Below are 18,919 nucleotides of genomic sequence, written 5' to 3'. Positions count from 1 at the left end.
GTATCCTTCTTCTAACGAATTCTCTCATTGATGAAATTGAAGCCAACGACGAACCGCGAATGGACGCGATCAAACCACTTCCTCAGGTCACGAGCTTCTCCGCTTCGGTATTTAGCTTCCTCGATGACAGGTTCAGAGACGCCGGAGATCTCTCTCATTCTCCGGGTCTGGTTGCCGAGTTACGGACTGAGATTTCCGAATTGGATCAGAGATTAGCCGGATTAAATCGCCAGCTCGAGTCAGGTCTCGCTTCTTACGCTTCGTTTTCGGATCGCGTCGGTGGTCTATTTTTCGAGGTTAATGCCAAATTGGCTCATCTCTCTTCTTCTTCTTCTACCTGCGTTCCGCGTTCCCCGTCAGGTTCGTATGCTTTCATCCTCATCTGTAGAAACAGCGAAATGCAGATTATGATCGTGAAATGTTGTAGTCAAATTTGAATATTTGATCTCTGGTGGTGGTTGATGTACGCAAATGTTGGGAATTTTGTCTGTTTAATTCAATTTAGATGGCGGAAATGAGGAGACGACGACGGAGCATGTAGCTGGGGAGGAGCTTCCTTCATTAGCGAAGGAAGTAGCACAAGTTGAGTCTGTGCGGGCTTATGTTGGTACGTTGGCTTTTCATTTGGTGTTAAAGGCGTCAGATAGTTTTCTGAGAAACAATAGCTTTAGGTTGTGTGATTTGGTGTTTTTTCGATGGATTTATCAAGATTAGTTTTTAGTTACGTTCAACGTTTCAAGATGGTTCTTTATGTTTCAGAGACTGCACTAAAACTTGATACGCTAGTGGGTGATATTGAGGATGCTGTGATGTCTTCTATGAATAAAAACTTGAGAACATCTCGGTCAAGTGGTTTTGAAGTAAGCACACTGTCTTTTAGCTTGATTACTATGTATCAAACTTTAGACCGTATGTGTGGCTCAAATGTTCTGGAACTTTTACTGATTTTAGGAAGTGCGTCTACATGCTATCAAAACGCTTAAAACTACTGAAGAGATATTGAACTCAGTGGCAAGGAGACATCCTCGGTGGGCACGTCTTGTTTCTGCTGTTGATCACCGAGTAGATAGAGCTTTAGCCATGATGAGACCTCAAGCAATTTCTGATTACAGAGCCTTGCTTTCGTCTCTTGGATGGCCACCTCAGATTTCTACACTAACTTCAGCGAGTCCTGATTCGAAGTCAGAAGATGTCCATAATCCGCTTTTCACCATGGAAGGGAGTCTCAAAAGTCAATACTGTGGAAATTTTCATGCCCTCTGCAGCCTGCAGGGGTTGCAGTTACAAAGAAAGTCGCGGCAGCTTGGGAGCCATAAGGGAGAAAATGTTCTTTTCCACCAGCCACTCTGGGCAATTGAGGAGCTGGTCAACCCTCTGACAGTTGCATCACAGAAACATTTTACAAAGTGGAGTGAAAAGCCTGAGTTCATTTTTGAACTTGTGTTTAAAATCACAAAGGACTATGTCGATTCTATGGATGAGTTGTTACAACCGCTCGTTGATGAAGCAAAATTAGCTGGGTACAGTTGCCGAGAAGAGTGGGTTTCGGCCATGGTTAGCTCACTGTCTTTGTACTTGGTAAAAGAGATATTCCCTATCTATGTTGGTCAGCTAAGCGAAGCAACTGAATCTGATCTTCGTTCTGAGGCCAAGGTTTCATGGCTCCATCTCATTGACCTGATGATCTCTTTTGATAAGCGAGTCCAGTCTCTGGTATCACAATCAGGAATTCTTTCGCTTCAAGAAGATGGGAATCTTTTGAGAATTTCGTCTCTGTCAGTCTTCTGTGACAGACCTGATTGGCTGGATTTATGGGCAGAAATAGAGCTAGATGAGAGGCTCGTCAAATTCAAGGCGGAGATTGATTACGACAGAAACTGGACTGTGAAGGTCCAAGACGAACTCATCTCCACTTCCAACGTTTACAGACCACCAATTATATCTAGCATCTTTCTGCAGCACTTGTCATCAATTATTGAACGATCCAAATCAGTGCCGGCCATTTACCTGAGGGCAAGGTTCCTGAGACTGGCAGCCGCACCAACAATTCAGAAGTTCTTGGATTGCGTCCTTCTCAGGTGCCAAGAAGCCGAAGGACTAACTGCATTAACCGAGAATAATGATCTAGTTAAGGTCTCAAACTCTATAAATGCTGGTCACTATATTGAATCTGTCTTAGAAGAATGGAGTGAGGATGTTTTTTTCCTTGAAATGGGAACTGGACAGCACGATCCACAGGAAATTCCAGGAGTGGAGAACTTTACAGAACCATCTGAAGGTATTTTCGGAGACGAATTTGAGAAGCTGGAGAAGTTCCGACTAGAGTGGATCAACAAGTTGTCTGTGGTGGTCTTGAGGGGTTTTGATGCACGAACTCGAGACTACATTAAAAACAGAAAGCAATGGCAGGAGAAGAAGGACAAAGAATGGACGGTTTCAAGGACACTAGTTGGGGCTCTGGACTACTTGCAAGGGAAAACGTCTATAATAGAAGAAAATCTAAACAAAGCAGACTTTACAGCTATGTGGAGGAGTCTAGCCTCAGAGATTGACAGGTTGTTCTTCAACAGCATCTTGATGGCGAATGTGAAGTTTTCCAATGATGGAGTCGAGAGGTTTAAAGGAGACATGGAGGTTTTATATGGGGTTTTCAGGGCATGGTGCGTTAGACCTGAAGGTTTCTTTCCTAAACTAAGCGAGGGGCTTACGCTTTTGAAGATGGAAGAGAAGCAAGTGAAGGACGGTCTGAGTAGAGGTGCTAAGTGGTTACGCGAAAACGGAGTTCGGTATTTGAGTGAAACCGAAGCAAAGAAGGTAGCTAAGAGTAGAGTGTTCTCTTAGTTAGACCTCTTTCAGCAAATCAATATCTCACTGATGTCCTCGGAGAGTCAGACTAGGAAGGAAAGGTACATTCATATGTTTTGAATAGACGCCCACGAATACGGATAGGTGGGATCATTTCATTTATTTGTGGATTAAAGTATAACTTGGATCTTTTAATTTCAATTGTACTAACTAGCCTTGGTTGATTCGTCTCGCTTCTCACTTTGAGTCAAAGTAATTTGTTTTAAAACAAGAAAAAGCCTCTTGATTACGCAACTGAGTCTCATTGTTCTCAAACTAAGCTTTCTAATAGAAGCTCATTCATCTTCAAGTTTCAGTAAGTTCTCTTTTAAGACTTTTAACAAAGGAAACTTTGAAGAGAAGGCCACGGCCAGCCAATGTTCGTCACTCTGGAACAATTCGATCCAGAAATTTCTTCTACTTAGGATTGTTATTAGTCAGTGCTTAGGCTTGAGTCTTTTCTTCCTCTTCTTCTTCTTCTTGTTCTCCGTTTCCTTCCTCTTCAGCTTCAGCTTCAGCTGCAGCTTCAACTCCTAGGGACTGGTTTAAGTACTCTTGAGCGTCTTCTAGTACAGATTCATCTGCATCGGTTGCATACAGTATCTTCTTCACTGCTACCACTATCTGCATTCCAGGGAAGCATAAATCAGAGTCAAACACAATGATCTCCACAAATGTTGGGTATATACGACGGAAGCATTAAATGTGCTCGCTGATAAATCTGGTTGTGCAATGAGGAGTTCATTGTTAAAGAACTCTTTATTTTACATACTATACATACTATACAAGATAAACTGAACCAGGTTAAAAAAAAGGAACAGGCTTGACGCAAACGCTTACCGGAATATCATCTAGTTCAGGAGTTTGGCAGAGTATCTCTACATCCCGGAGCTTGGAGAAGTAAAAGTCTCTTTCTTTTTCCAAGAGATCAGTAGAGATCTTGAGATCCGCAAGCTGTATTGTAGAAGATGAAAAAGGGTTATATATGACATATGATGGACGTTACATCCATTAGAGAATAGGTGTAGTAGAAAGCTTATACTAAGAGCGATAGGATCAATGGCAGTGTACCTCCTTTGACAAAGCCTGCACTTCAGCTGCTTTTGCTAGCTTGGGCCCTGCGAATTATGATCCCAACGATGTTTAGAATGAGACAATATTGTTTCAAAAGTAAAACCTGATGTTTAAGAGGCAGACCTGAGGCTTTGGTAAGACCAATCGAACTGGAATTGGATGAAGGATGATTATTGTTAGTTTGCAGTGACTTTGGAATCTTGTTAACTCCCTTGACACTCCTCTCTTTACCACCTCTTGATCTTCGTTCCACCGGATTATAGTTCCTGTAAGAGACCATCAATTTTAAGAGCTTAATCGTTTGAGAAACAATGGAAAGGTAACAAATCCCAAAAAAAACTGAAAGATGAAACCCCATACTCATTCATAATGCCACCATTAATGGAATCACAGAAACGCTTCAGCCATTGCAGAAACTCCAAGTTATCCAATGGTCGACCTTTGACAAGCCTGTTAATTTCCAATGGCTGAGGTATTTTCTCAGTAAGACAAAAACAAGGTGAGTAAAAAAATAGACACGCACACAGGTACCTCCAGGAAAGCAAAAGAGATAATCGATTTGATTTACCTTTGTAATTTTCAGCTTGTTGAACACATCTTGCAAGACCTTGTAGTTTTGTATCATGTCGTACTCGTTTTTTGCATCAAAGTTAACCTTGCAGAGGAAAATGTAACATGATATTAAGCAGCCAAGAAGCAAATTAACCACAAGATTTACAAATATAAAGAAAGTTAAAAAAACAAATCCACCTTGTGCATTGGCACAACTCCTGGAAAGGTCATATCAAGCATCTGACATTGAACAGCACCAGATGCAGCCTAAACAAAAACCCAGAAATTTTTTACTTAGATTAAAGAGAAGAGACAACAGTAGTGAGACGAAGTTTCATTCAAGAACAAGTTAGTTCAATACAAAACTAGTAGGACTCTTTTAGATCTCATCACAACAAACAACAGTGAATCTATATGGCAGTAAACGAAACAAATCAACACTACACGAATTAAGAGAAAGCCTCACATGCAGCAGATACATATACAAACAACAAGAGAGAGAGAGAGATATAAGTATACCTCTTCGACGCGAGAGAGATTGAGGTGAAGACGATCATTAATCCAAGTGAGAATCTCGTTTCTTCCGACGAAGTAAGCACTATCCATCATTCCAATGTTCGTCGCCATTTTGAGTTTTTTTTTTTTTGGTTCTCTCTCTCTTTTATTTCTTTGGAAACGACGGCGATAGAAGAAGAATCGGGTGATGATGAAAAATTGAGAACTGAGTTTATTGTATTTTTTGATTTTTGGATCTGTTTCGATTTTTGAAAGGATTTGAGAGAAAGAGAGAGAGAGAGAACTGAATAGTGAAAAAGGAGGAAGAGAGGAGGAAGGAAACGGCTGACAGCGGCAACTGTAAAGTTGGCCAATTTTTTTTTTTTAATTTTTTAATTTTTAATTTTATTTGTTTTAATTTTTGTATTTTGATGTTTCTGTGTGTGGTTGTGAATTTTGATTTGTGAATTTCTTTTGGAGGAAAAAAATAATACTCATATATGAGAAAAAAAATTTGATAGATATTTTTGAGGATTTTTGAATGATTTTGTAATGATTTTTAAACCCGTTAACGATTTCTGTTTAATAAAAATCTAATGTTACTTTTTTTTTTAATATATACCAAGGTTTGAGATAGATTAATAAATTAACAATAGAATTTTTGGTTGAAAAAATAACATGAAGTTTGCTAGTTTAAAGGACCTACAAATTTTGAGAACAATGAATCCAAAACAAATTCATAAATGTTGAGCCTTAATTTCTTAAGTTGTCAAACAATGAAATTTCAGTTTCATAAATTTTCAAATTGGTGAACTCTAAGCAAGTGACAAAATTAAAACTATAGTAACATGCGATATAACGATAGTTTAGAAGTGCAAGATTCGAAGATTTCAAACAAAAAATATATTAATAATCTTTGATTTGTTGCACATATCTACATTTGAATTACATATATATATAATGATTTCATGATATATATAAAGAACACTTACTCTTTCAGTTCATCCAGCAGTTTCTTTACATTCCTTTTGATATCTTTCATTAGTTGCTTTTCGCCTTGATTTCTCTGATAGNTTTTTTTTTTGGTTCTCTCTCTCTTTTATTTCTTTGGAAACGACGGCGATAGAAGAAGAATCGGGTGATGATGAAAAATTGAGAACTGAGTTTATTGTATTTTTTGATTTTTGGATCTGTTTCGATTTTTGAAAGGATTTGAGAGAAAGAGAGAGAGAGAGAACTGAATAGTGAAAAAGGAGGAAGAGAGGAGGAAGGAAACGGCTGACAGCGGCAACTGTAAAGTTGGCCAATTTTTTTTTTTTAATTTTTTAATTTTTAATTTTATTTGTTTTAATTTTTGTATTTTGATGTTTCTGTGTGTGGTTGTGAATTTTGATTTGTGAATTTCTTTTGGAGGAAAAAAATAATACTCATATATGAGAAAAAAAATTTGATAGATATTTTTGAGGATTTTTGAATGATTTTGTAATGATTTTTAAACCCGTTAACGATTTCTGTTTAATAAAAATCTAATGTTACTTTTTTTTTTAATATATACCAAGGTTTGAGATAGATTAATAAATTAACAATAGAATTTTTGGTTGAAAAAATAACATGAAGTTTGCTAGTTTAAAGGACCTACAAATTTTGAGAACAATGAATCCAAAACAAATTCATAAATGTTGAGCCTTAATTTCTTAAGTTGTCAAACAATGAAATTTCAGTTTCATAAATTTTCAAATTGGTGAACTCTAAGCAAGTGACAAAATTAAAACTATAGTAACATGCGATATAACGATAGTTTAGAAGTGCAAGATTCGAAGATTTCAAACAAAAAATATATTAATAATCTTTGATTTGTTGCACATATCTACATTTGAATTACATATATATATAATGATTTCATGATATATATAAAGAACACTTACTCTTTCAGTTCATCCAGCAGTTTCTTTACATTCCTTTTGATATCTTTCATTAGTTGCTTTTCGCCTTGATTTCTCTGATAGTGATAAACTTGGCACTCATAATTAATTTGACAAAGATGATTTGTCATCAATTGTGTGATATCTCGAGCCACATAGACTCTTAAAACACCTTCCTTCAACACCAAATGTTGGATTTGAAGACAAAGAGAGATTTATCTCCCAATTAAATACCATTGGCTTTAAGAATCGTCAAATCTTTTTCAAAATCAAGAGCCTCCACATATACGACCATCTCGAGCAAGAGACTTTTGCTTGTTCCCATAAAGTCCAGTCATACCTATAAACATTAAACTAAAATAGATAAATCAAATTACCACAATGGAAAAGCACCCTCCATGGTCAATTGGGACCAAGATCCCTTCTTTCATGGGAAAAATGTCATAAAAATCTTCAACTTACCAAAACTGTTGAAAAGAAGCATGAACTCTACATATGGTGAAATAAATACTTAATTTTTATTGATTTTTTTGGATAAATCTCAAACTCTTGTTGACTCTGCCAAATAAGACACGTTGACAAGTCAACTAACGGACTAATTTAACGGAAGTCAATGCTTATATATTCAATTAAAACGACGTCGTTTTGCTTATAAAAGAAAAAGAAAAACAATCATAAATGAGATTGAACCCGTTCAAACTCATCACCCATGAGAGACAACAACAACTTACTTAACCACTCGACTAGAATACTTTAATGTTGTTGTTCTACAAACAAATATACTTAAAGTCGCTTCACTTTCTCTTTCTTCTTTCCATTTCTCACCACAACCCTGTTCGTACAGCAGATCCATCCAAGGCGGCAACACTCTCCTCCCCACCACCGCCTCTTCTCCGACAGCAGTTGATGTCGAAGCTCTTTCCTTTTTCAAAACCCTAGATTCGATCTCGCATCTCCGACCAAAATTAGATGTAGAGATTAAACGAAAGTAGATGTTTCCGACTAAAAACTTAGGCCAAAAAAACAAGATTCACATTCAATTAATCACATCAACAACCAAATCTTTCAAATCCCAGAAAATGGAGTAGTTCAAAATTCAGATTCAATTAACCACATTGACAACCTCGACTCAGCTCTCTCTCTTCTCATCCGTCACCACCTCTCTCAATCAACTCGTTTAGATAAACAACTCTTTTACGAGCCGATTCGTTTCCGATCAGCTCTTTCCCAAATCATCAGTTTAAATTATATCTAACTTTTGTGCCCAATGAATTGTTAATCGTTATAGCTCAGATGGTTAAGTAGCACATGTTTTCTTCAAAGATGTCGGGTTCAAAACTCATGTATGTCACTTTTTTTTTTAAAAGCAAAATGACGTCGTTTTGAAGTTTTAACTGAATCTGTTAACATTGACTTAACCCGTTAAATTAGTCCGTTAGTTGACTTTTCAACGTGTCTTATTTGGCAGAGTCAAACTCTTAGTTCATGCTTTTTTCAACAGTTTTGGTAAGTTGAGGATTTTTATGATATTTTCCCCCTTCTTTGCTCAACGAGATGTTGAATTATGTATTTCGATGTTGAAAACATCCAAAGTTTACCAAGGTCATCTTTTGAAAATCCTTGACTGTGAAAACTCTGTGACCAAGTTGGAACCTTGACGACTTGACATTGTTACTCAACCCTTAATATTAATAGTGTCATGGTTTTAGATCACTAAACCAAAGTAGCAACCATCTTTGATTCTAGTTGACATTGTTGAAATTAAATATTTATAATTCATCATTTAAATAGATTTTTATTTTTATCACAATTTTGTTTACCACATTACATTGAAAATTTATTTGGTCATTGTCGTTGTCGTGGTCATGATATAATTTTACATTAAACTAATTCTATTATTGAAAATTGATTTTGATTATAGTTAAGCTTTTTTTTTTTGGACAAACGATTATAGTTAAGCTAATGCAACTACAACATTGCTTTTTGTATGTACTAGGTATTGTCCTGCGCATATGCGCGGGTTGTTGTATTAAGTATGTTAATTCATTTTAGTTTATGTAATAATCATAAAACTATTAGAATTTTATGAGAAGATTTTTTAATAAAAAATTTTAAAACAGTATTTCTGAAAAATGAGATTGAAAATGATGTATTTTTGAAATTCTCCCTAAAAATACATATATAACAAACAAATTTTGTAAATGTCAATAATACATTTTATTAATTCAAATCATACAATATCAAAATATAGCACTTATTTAAGAACTATTGTTAATGATAAAAATATAAATTTACTATGATATTCAAAATTTACCTAAAACATTTAATAATTAAATTCAAAAATTATTTTATAGGGAGAATTAAATATATTTCTATAAAATCATATGAAATGCAATAAAAAGATCCCAAAGATTATTTTTTTTTTTTAATCTTTTTTATATTCACCTTATTGCTAGGTAAAATTCTAACGATTATTCTTTATAGTAAAATTTTGGAAATGGAATATCAAATTGTGTTTTATATAGAAAATCATTAAATTACAAATTTTGAATTAAATAAACATTATAATGATCTTTATAAAATTATATTTTGGATCAAAAGAACTAAATATAATGATTACAGATTTTTTGGAGGTAAGAGAGAGTTAAAGTTTTTATTTAATAATTGGATTATAATAGTTTATTTTGTTAAAACATTGCATACTTTCAAAAATAAAATAAATATACATGAATGAAGATGATTTTTTCAGCTTCATTCCCTCATTGGGCTTTGATCGAAATTTAGTATTGTTGAATCTGCATCTATATTTGTTTTACAGCCACCAAAATTTTATTATACATATGTAATTAAAAATTAAAAAATAATCAGCAGAAAAAGAAGGAATGAAGAAATACATTAAAAAAAAAAACATTTGAACAAAATAAGATAAATCTAACAAAATATATAATCACACTCTTATCATGAGTTGTGAACCCATGCAAGAACATAAACAAAACAAAAAAAAAAGAAATTTAGAATTTGAGATATGGTGGATGATGATGTGAGAATGGTTATTAAAAGGATTTCAACGGATGTAAGTTATATTTCTAAAATAATTTATTATACATATGTAATTGAAAATTAAAAATAATAAGAAGACAAAGAAGGAAGGAAGAAATACATAAAAACGAAGAGATAAATTTTGAACAAAATAAGATAAATCTAATAAAATATATAATCACACTCTTACCATGAGTTTTGAACCCAAGCAAGAACATAAACAAAACAAAAAAAAATATTTAGAATTTGAGATATAGTTAATGATGATGTGAGAATGGTTATTTATAGGATTTCAAAGGATGGAAGTTACATTTCTAAAATAATTTATTACACATATGTAATTGAAAATTAAATAATAAGAAGACAAAGAAGGAAGGAAGAAATACATAAAAAATGAACAAAATATACGATAAATCTAACAAAATATATAATCACACTCTTACCATGAGTTTTGAACCCATGCAAGAACATAAACAAAACAAAGAAAATATTTATAATTTGAGATATGGTGGATGATGATGTGAGAATGGTTATTAATAAGAATTCAAGAGATCTAAAATAATTTAATTAGAGGAGTTACAGTTATAATTTATAGTGTGTTTGAATTAAAATGAATGGAAAAACAGTCAATTCATATTTATGTAATTTCAGTTACAATTTAGTAGTAAAGTGTGGATTTAAAGTATAGATTAATGTACATTATTATAATTTTACTTAATTAAAAATAAATATTATTTTTTAGAAATTAAATGCTAAATGGACCAAGGAGAGAGTGAATAATTCTTTTTTACAGCCACCAAAAATTTATAATACATATGTAATTGAAAATTAAAAACATAAGAAGACAAATTAGGAAGGAAAAAAAACCCAAAAACAAAAAAATAATTTTGAACAAAATATAAGAGAAATCTAAAAAAGATATAATCACACTCTAACCATAAGTTTTGAACTCATGCAAGAACATAAACAAAACAAATAATATTTAGAATATGAGATATGGTGGATGATGGTGTGAGAATGGTTATTTATAAGATTTCAAGGGATGAAAGTTACATTTCTAAAATAATTTATTATACATATGTAGTTGAAAATTAAAAATCATAAGAATACAAAGAAGGAAGGAAGAAATACATTAAAAAAAAATGTACAAATTATATAATCACATTCTTACTATGAGTTTTGAACTCATGCAAGAACATAAACAAAACAAAGAAAATATTTAGAATTTGAGATATGGTGGATGATGATGTGAGCATGGTTATTTATAAGATTTCAAGGGATGAAAGTTACATTTCTAAAATAATTTAATTAGAGGAGTTATATTTATAATTTATAGTGTGTTTGAATGAAAATGAATGGAAAAATAGTCAATTCATATTTATGTAATTTCAATTATAATTTAGTAGTAAAATGTGGATTTAAAGTACAAATTAATGTACATTATTACATTTTTATTTAATTTAAAATAATTATTAATTTTAAAAAAACTTAAATGCTAAAAAAACCAATAAGGAGAGAGTAAAACCTTACTTTTATATTCATGTTACGCTACACATGACAATGTTTTGTTAGATTATATATATAGGTAAATATTAGAATGTATATTCTTTTTTGTCAACTGAGAAATGGTAATTTATAATGTGGTGGTGACATTTTGAGAAAAATAGATGAAGGTGAATAAAATACTTAATTATTTATAAGATTGTTTGAATTGAAGAAGTTGAAAAAAAAAATACAACATGATTGATGATTGATCGTAGTGCAAACATCAATATCCGACAGGTTTTTCGATTTCACAATGAAACTATATCAAGTGACATTCTCTAACGAATGAAATCATACATGGATTTGCAGAAATCTTTCTAAATTGTTATTGGTTACCAATATTATATTTGAAAATAATTTGGACAAAGAAAATTGAACAAATGTTTGAAAATATCTCTTTTGGTGTGTTTAATATCAAAAATGTCTATTTAGTTTTCTATTTTAATAAATACTCCTCATTAAATTCAAAAAAAATTATAAAATTTATCAAGTTTTATAAAGTCTACAAGGTACATCTGGATGATAATTATTACTTAGAGATTCAATTCAAGTATAAGGTTTTATAAAGTTTTAGATGACAAATTTATTAAGATATCTATAAAGTATTTGTAAGGTATTTATAAGATATTATTTATAAGGTATTTACACACGTATACAAGTAGTTTGTGTATGATTTTAGAAGATTACACATGTATTTGGATAAATATCAAATTTTTAAGAATAATTTTTATATAATTTTAAAGAGAAGACATTTTTGCAAAAAAATTGTATTAGAAAATGCACATATTTTACTTTTCCCAATTTTTGAAGACATGATTTCTTTGAGTAGAGTCATGTTCATATCGTTAGCCTAAACCATAACATTAGGTTAGTCTTATGCTATGTTTTACTTGTCATGCTACTTATTTGTTGTTCTGCAATCTTTCAAAATTCTGGTTACCGGCAAACTCAAACTATGATTTTAGATTTTGTGATCTAAAATTATGATTTAAACCCGTATTTTAAACACATAATAACAGTAGCCCTTTGAAATAAAAACATAGCAGTGTAAATACTTTCTTGTCTAGTTTTTCTTTCGATATATTATTAACTAATTCCAATAGCAACTTGTATGCATCTCTACCCCATGCATAGCTACCAAGCACATCTGAATCTAGTGCTCTTCGGAGATTGGAATCTGGGAATCTGCCACCACTTGTGAATATTGCAAGAAAAATACCTTCCCTGAGCAGCAACATTCCCGGTGAATACCTTTCATCCAATGAATTTTCATTTGTATGTCGTAGACATGTTTACAAGTATGCTAGTGTATGGTACTGATTGGCCTCATTTTCTGCATGAGTTGCATGATTATCTCCACTAAATTTTAGGCATGGCCGCTTATATGAAACCACAACTCCCTCTTTTTCTTCGTCTTAAGACGTCTTGCAAGAAGAAAATGAGTAATCTTTGCAGAACATTGCAATTTTCTATTACACATCTTGATCAGAGGACCCATAAATGAATTCTCTACTTGTAAGAATTGATCGAGGCCAAGTATCTATTTAACCGTCTCCACAAGAGTGAGTGATGAATAATGGGTGAGAGATGGTTTTTGCTCCAATTGTGTATGTTAATTCAAGCAGATTGATCTTAGCAGGGAAGACTTCTCCCATATTTGTACCTTTAGAAAGTAAACTAAACAATGTTAAAAAGAACAGAAAATGAACAAACCTAAATATCAAATTTTTAAGAATAATTTTACATTAAACTAATTCTAATATTAAAAATTGATTTTGGTTATAGTTAAGCTAATGCAACTACAAGATTCTTTTTGTATGTATTGTTGATGCAGGCATGACAATGTTTTGTTAGATTATATATAAGTAATTATTAGAGAAATGATATATTTTTTTAAAGAATAATTTGGATTACACATGTATTTGGATAAATATCAAATTTTTAAGAATAATTTTCATATGATTTTAAAGAGAAGACATTTTTGAATAAACAAATACACACCTTTAACTTTTTTCCAATTTTTGAAGACATGGTTTATTTGAGAAGAGTCATTTTCATGTTGTTAGCCTAAACCATAACATCAGGTTAGTCTTTATGCTATGCTTTACTTGTCATGCTACTTATTTGTTGTTCGGCAATCTTTCAAAAATTCTGGTTAACGACAAAACCAAACTACGATTTTAGACATATGTGAACTTAAAACTATGATTTAAACACATATTAATAGTAGCCGTTAAGTGATCGAAAAATACAACTAACTTACAGATTATGTGATCTTAAAACTATGATTTGAAGTTACATTTTTTTTTCTATACACAAGAATAGAAGACGTGTGGAAGTTAAGTTAGAGATACGTTGTGTGGACTTTGGGGCTTATATCAAAAATGCCTACAAAAGCTTCATTTTTTTTCAACTTCTTCTTCTTTGACTTTTTTTTTTATTCTCATCTCTCCCAAAGATTCATTATTCATCTTCCTCCGATTCAATGGAGTCGATCAACACCTTGAAAGGTTACGGCAAAGTATCAGATCAAGAAAACCAAATTCATCATCATTCTCCACTTCCCAAACCATCTTCATCCTCTTACCGTCAAACCCTAATCGCCACCGTCTCAGTCGTATCTCTCCTCTTAATCCTCGCCGTCGTCGCTTTAACGGCCGGAGCTTTCACTCACTCTTCTCCTTCTCCTCCCCACCATCCTCCTATCTCCTCCGCTTCTCTCAAGACAGTCTGCGCCGTGACTCGTTACCCAGAGACTTGTTTCGATTCTTTGTCTTCTCCTCTCAACGAATCTGATTCGAAACTGAGCCCTGAATCAATCCTGGAGCTTTCTCTTCGAGCCGCTTCTAAGGAAGTCTCGAGACTCTCTGTGTCTTTCCGATCAATCAACGATATGCCTGAGGACGCGGCGGTTGGTGATTGCGTGAAGCTTTACACCGACGCGCTGAGTCAAATCAACGAGTCAATGTCTGAGATCGAGAAGGAGACGAAAAAGGGAGGGAATTTGTTGACGAAAGAAGTCGTCGGAGATGTCAAGACGTGGATCAGCGCCGCCATGACCGACGGTGAGACTTGTTCCGATGGGATTGAAGAAATGGGAACAGTTGTGGGGAACGAGATCAAGAAAGAGATGGAGATGGCTAATCAGATGATGAGTATTAGCTTGGCCATTGTTAGCCAAATGAAGAAGCTTTTGGTGATACTTCACTAAACAAAATCACAAAAAGGTTGGAACTTTTTTCTCTTGTTTGTCAATTTCGAAATTCATATGTATGTGTTTGTGTTGTGAGCTCTCTGTTCTTGGCTCTGCTCTGTAAGTAATTACTAATTACTACATTTGCTTTTGTTTTTGGTATATGTAATTTGATGAAAATGAAAAATCTTGTATTTTACATTCTCAATCTATTTTACTTACTTTGATCAAAATTAGAGGTTGTTCTCTATAGTTTTAAATCAAAATGAGCTTCGGCGTCTCTTTGTGTTGTCTACTTCGTTCTTGGTTGCGTTCATCAACTGGAATAAGAAAAATATATTGATGGAGGTCGAGAATCATATAATATCAAAGTAGGACTAGTAAATGATGAAATGTACCTGCAGAGTTAGGGACCTAACTATCTCTTCTGAAGATTTGATCTTCTCTGCATCATCCTGCGCCATTAACACCGCAACTTCGAGTTTCTTTGAAGTCATTCCCAGTTCATCTTCTAGTTCTTTTGATTTTAGGGTAAGCTCTTCCACCTGAGTAGTAGTTCTAGTTTTTTACTTTGTCTTTTCATCCACAACCTACATTTGATTCAATACAAGTTTAAATGGTTGGACTAACCTGTGCTTTGAGTACTGATATTTCATGGCTCAGGCACTGATTGGATTTCTTTGGCCCTTCTTGTAGTAAGTCATGATCTGTAATGTCGGCGGTGAAGTCGGAAGTTGTAGCAACAGATTCAACCGGGCTGGATTTTATCGACAAAGGAAACAACTCAACAGAACCTCTACGTGAAAACGGGATACCAGAAGTCACTGAGTGTCTTATAAGAGAGGATGTGTCTGATTTTGAAGCGCAATGCTTGGTGCGTTGTTTGCCTTCTTGGCTAACTGAATCAAAAGAGGTAAGCCTGGAGAGTTGCCGTATGCCTTTCATGTTAAAACTACCTTTAGTATCCAGATTTGAGTGACTCGACGATGAGCAGCTTGCTCCTGAAGTTTCACCAATGGTTTTCAGGTCCGGGATCTTAGTTTGTCTGAAGAAATCAAATGAATCCACCCTAAGAAGCTGACGCTGCGGTGTTATGCCAATGTCGTCCATCTCGTTACAGCTTGATTGTAGACTTGCATTTGAAAATCTGGCACTATTCGCCGGGGTTATTAAAGATTCTCTAACTCCTTCGAGTTTGATATAGCAGTCATCACAAACACGGTAAGGCCTGTTCGTTTTGGGAGCCATGGCTGCTGCTAAGGATTTCTTACTAGTGCATGAATTACAGAAGACACTCCCACAGTTATAACAGTTGTGGAGCTTCCTCATGTAGTTAAAAGGATGGCGACAACCGGAGCACCTAGAACTGTCAGTACCCGTAATTGGTTTGTGAAGACAAATGGTTGCTGTGTAATTAGAACCGCACACCACTTTCCTCACTTGTTTACCTTTCAAAGCTTTCACAAGAGTCGGCGTGCTTCTATGTTCGGTGTCTCCGTGCCCGAGCTGTCCGTTTGATCCTTTGCCCCAAGTGTAGACCTCAGCTTTTGCGTTCAAAACCGCGATATGGTGAAACCCGCAAGCCACTTCTTGGACAAAACTCTTTCCTAGACCCCCTTCAATGCAAGAAGGAGCTCTCACAGCATTATCTTGACTCGGATCAGCAATTCCCATTGCGTAAACTTGTCCAGACACAGAGAGAGCAATGGTAATGCTCTGACCACAAGCTACCTGCTGAAAGCTAGTTGTATCCAGTTCAGTTACACAAGATGGGATTAGTCTAGACTCTATATCACCATGTCCGAGTCTCCCATCGTCTCCATCACCCCAAGTAAAGAGCTTTCCTGATGATGTGGCCTCACCGAAAACACTGACAACAGCAGCTGAATGCCAAACACCACAAGCTGTCTTTATCGTTCTGCAGCCACTTAGCGCATCGACTTCTCTAGGTATGTTTGTGCTTATACGATCACCATGCCCAAGCGCACCAAAAGTACCATCACCAAATGTAAACAGCTTACCTTCTGATGTCACAAAAGCTGTATGCCAAGGTCCGCAAGATATAGTTTTAACATTTATACCCTCCATCTGACCAAGGATTCGTACTGGTTTCCAATGGCTAGCTTCACTACCAAGTCCAAGGAGACCGGCATTATGTGCTCCATCGCCCCAAGCATACAAATCCCCTGAGGCTGTTACAGCACAAGTATGAAATTCTCCACAGTCAGCTGACTCCACAGGTGCTCCGTCAAATTCATCGATAAGTTTTGGATGTGGAACGTAGGAACAAACTCCATGTCCTAACCTTCCACCAGATTCGTCTCCCCAGCTGTACATCTGTCCCTGCTTTGTGACTAACACTGCATAATTGGTGCCGCAAGAAATACTCTGGGCATCAAGTGCCACATGTGATTTCAGGACTTTGGGCAAAAAAGACTCGGTCGTTAGAGAAGAGCTGCTGCTACTTTTGTGCATACCACCTCCTAATAACCCATCTCCAATACTTTCTCCCCAAACGAAGACATCACAAAGAGACTTCAAGTCTTCAAAAGAAGATCCTTGACTAGATGAGCTCACTGCGCTGGAAATGCTATATTTACATGTATCAACGGCAGGGGAGTGATTAGTAGATCGATTCTCTATAGCCTCTGGAGGCGAAGTATGAGGTTTATGGATCAGTTCGTCCAAAGAGAGTGCCTTTAGTACTGCAGTTTGTGACAAAACCTCTGAGAAAACTTTCCCCAGTCTCTGTGGAGTGTTGCTGTGAGATCCTGAGGCCTTTTTTACATGTTCCTGCGAAAGTGCCAGATGAAACAGGAAGATATTAAGTAGGAAACAACCTGATGGTGCTCTCATGAAGAAAGAAAACAACTAACAAAAAAAACCTCGTAGCTTGTGTCACTGCTGACGGATCTAATGTTGGACGTAAAGTTCTTGCTCGTACTACTCTGTTCTCCATTGTCAGGAGCAAGACTACGGCTTCTTGAGTGAAGTACCAATGCAGAAGAGTTGTTTCGTGAGAGAAGAGCTCGAAGGGTAGTGAGCCAGAACTCAGCTTCATCCTTGTCCTTACATACCTATCCATGAGGATTCAGTGTTCAGAAGAGAGCTAATACATATCAGGAAACAACAGCAAAAAGACCACAGGGGGCAAAACACGAACCAAATCCAGAGACCGGTCGCCATATAGAAGAGAGAAGGATTGATATTCCTTGGTGGGTTGAGGATATCGTCGGAAAACTGCCTGGAAAAGTTCTTACAAGTACATTCGTTTGTTGAGATAATCTGCAGCAAAACTGTGCCCAGATAAATGATATTCAGACATTTCAACTTACAGTTCGCTGTCCAGGTATGATCCTTGTCACAGAACTCAGGTTAAGACGTTTCTCCTTTTTGCCACAATACCATAACAGATATATTTCATCCTGCAAACAGTTGAGGAAAGCTCACTATCAAAACACACCATCTTCAGCCACATAATGTGTTTGTGCATTTTGTAAAGAAACTGAATGTTTATGAATGGTACGCTTGAAAGCCGAAAAGGGTAGAATTTAGGCTTCCCACGGCGTCCGTGTTTTAATAGATAAGCCCCTTTCTTCAGAATTGCTATCGTCTGCAACCAAGTTTTATTGTAAACACTGAATCAAACTTTAGAGAGATTTAAGATAACCTTGACCCAAAAGAACTCAAACCAACCTGCTCATTCTCCCTCTCTGTGGGAATATTTCTCTGGAAACAAGCCATTCCAAGTATTAAGATAGTTGAGATTACAATAGCAAACTAGAAAAAGAGCACCAGATGATTCCAATGCTCGCCCCATATAAATAAAACTCCTTTTGCCTTGGATTCCCTAAGTTCCTGATCCTAAAGCCTTGCAATCGAATATCTCATCGCGACGTAACAACTGCTGATTTCTCCTATGGAATCACATATTCTTTAATTATCAAGTAGGAAGCAGGGATACCATAACAAAGACAGGGGATCAGTAATCTTTATTAATAATACGATGACACGAATGATCGAAAACTCATACCTAGTTCCTTCCTTGGTTCACACGACACAATTCCAAAAGAAAAACTTTATTGTTTCTGGAACAAATCTAATTGAAATTACGCAACAAATAGATGTTGTTGAGAGCCAGAGGAGGAGCTCCTAGCAATCCAATGGGTGGTGACGAACTAATAATTACCCCTAATCCTACCCTTTTCTGGCTTTCCTCGTCTAGGTTTCTGGCTTAATAACGAGGAGAATCAGA

General features: G+C 35.2%; 4 protein-coding genes across 4 annotated transcripts; 2 read left to right on the top strand and 2 right to left on the bottom strand.

Annotated features, from left to right (window-relative positions):
* LOC104790976 (RINT1-like protein MAG2) lies at nt 1-3,029 on the top strand. The gene is made up of 4 exons (XM_010516775.2): nt 1-360; nt 506-607; nt 760-860; nt 952-3,029. Exons 1-4 carry the CDS (start codon nt 60-62, stop codon nt 2,839-2,841), a joined length of 2,394 nt encoding a protein of 797 aa, XP_010515077.1. The 5' UTR covers nt 1-59; the 3' UTR covers nt 2,842-3,029.
* On the bottom strand, nt 3,075-5,301 carry LOC104790975 (microtubule-associated protein RP/EB family member 1A-like). Its single transcript, XM_010516773.2, has 8 exons — nt 4,990-5,301; nt 4,669-4,737; nt 4,487-4,573; nt 4,279-4,385; nt 4,042-4,184; nt 3,916-3,962; nt 3,685-3,798; nt 3,075-3,468 (listed from the first exon to the last, which is right to left on the bottom strand). Exons 1-8 carry the CDS (start codon nt 5,095-5,097, stop codon nt 3,289-3,291), a joined length of 855 nt encoding a protein of 284 aa, XP_010515075.1. The 5' UTR covers nt 5,098-5,301; the 3' UTR covers nt 3,075-3,288.
* Nucleotides 13,843-14,865, top strand: LOC104790972 (pectinesterase 3-like). The gene has a single exon (XM_010516771.2). The coding sequence runs from the start codon at nt 13,957-13,959 to the stop codon at nt 14,680-14,682; it is 726 nt and encodes a 241-aa protein (XP_010515073.1). The 5' UTR covers nt 13,843-13,956; the 3' UTR covers nt 14,683-14,865.
* On the bottom strand, nt 14,903-18,440 carry LOC104790973. The gene is made up of 8 exons (XM_010516772.1): nt 18,361-18,440; nt 18,191-18,277; nt 18,000-18,089; nt 17,828-17,908; nt 17,550-17,741; nt 15,295-17,457; nt 15,063-15,209; nt 14,903-14,984 (listed from the first exon to the last, which is right to left on the bottom strand). The coding sequence occupies exons 1-8, from the start codon at nt 18,406-18,408 to the stop codon at nt 14,925-14,927; spliced, it is 2,868 nt and encodes a 955-aa protein (XP_010515074.1). The 5' UTR covers nt 18,409-18,440; the 3' UTR covers nt 14,903-14,924.

This window comes from Camelina sativa, chromosome 6 (assembly GCF_000633955.1).
Source record: "Camelina sativa cultivar DH55 chromosome 6, Cs, whole genome shotgun sequence".
Classification (NCBI taxonomy): Eukaryota; Viridiplantae; Streptophyta; class Magnoliopsida; order Brassicales; family Brassicaceae; genus Camelina; species Camelina sativa.
This window is presented reverse-complemented; position numbering and strand designations above follow the sequence as displayed.

Coding starts and splice junctions, on each gene's coding strand:
- LOC104790975 (XM_010516773.2), bottom strand. CDS start 5,097: ATGGCGACGAACATTGGAATGATGGATAGTGCTTACTTCGTCGGAAGA. Junction 4,738..4,989: donor ATCTCTCTCGCGTCGAAGAG/GTATACTTATAT, acceptor GTTTTTGTTTAG/GCTGCATCTGGTGCTGTTCA. Junction 4,574..4,668: donor GAGTTGTGCCAATGCACAAG/GTGGATTTGTTT, acceptor TTCCTCTGCAAG/GTTAACTTTGATGCAAAAAA.
- LOC104790972 (XM_010516771.2), top strand. CDS start 13,957: ATGGAGTCGATCAACACCTTGAAAGGTTACGGCAAAGTATCAGATCAA.
- LOC104790976 (XM_010516775.2), top strand. CDS start 60: ATGGACGCGATCAAACCACTTCCTCAGGTCACGAGCTTCTCCGCTTCG. Junction 361..505: donor CGTTCCGCGTTCCCCGTCAG/GTTCGTATGCTT, acceptor AATTCAATTTAG/ATGGCGGAAATGAGGAGACG. Junction 608..759: donor GTCTGTGCGGGCTTATGTTG/GTACGTTGGCTT, acceptor TTTATGTTTCAG/AGACTGCACTAAAACTTGAT.
- LOC104790973 (XM_010516772.1), bottom strand. CDS start 18,408: ATGGCTTGTTTCCAGAGAAATATTCCCACAGAGAGGGAGAATGAGCAG. Junction 17,458..17,549: donor GCAGTGACACAAGCTACGAG/GTTTTTTTTGTT, acceptor GCACTTTCGCAG/GAACATGTAAAAAAGGCCTC. Junction 15,210..15,294: donor TATCAGTACTCAAAGCACAG/GTTAGTCCAACC, acceptor ACTACTACTCAG/GTGGAAGAGCTTACCCTAAA.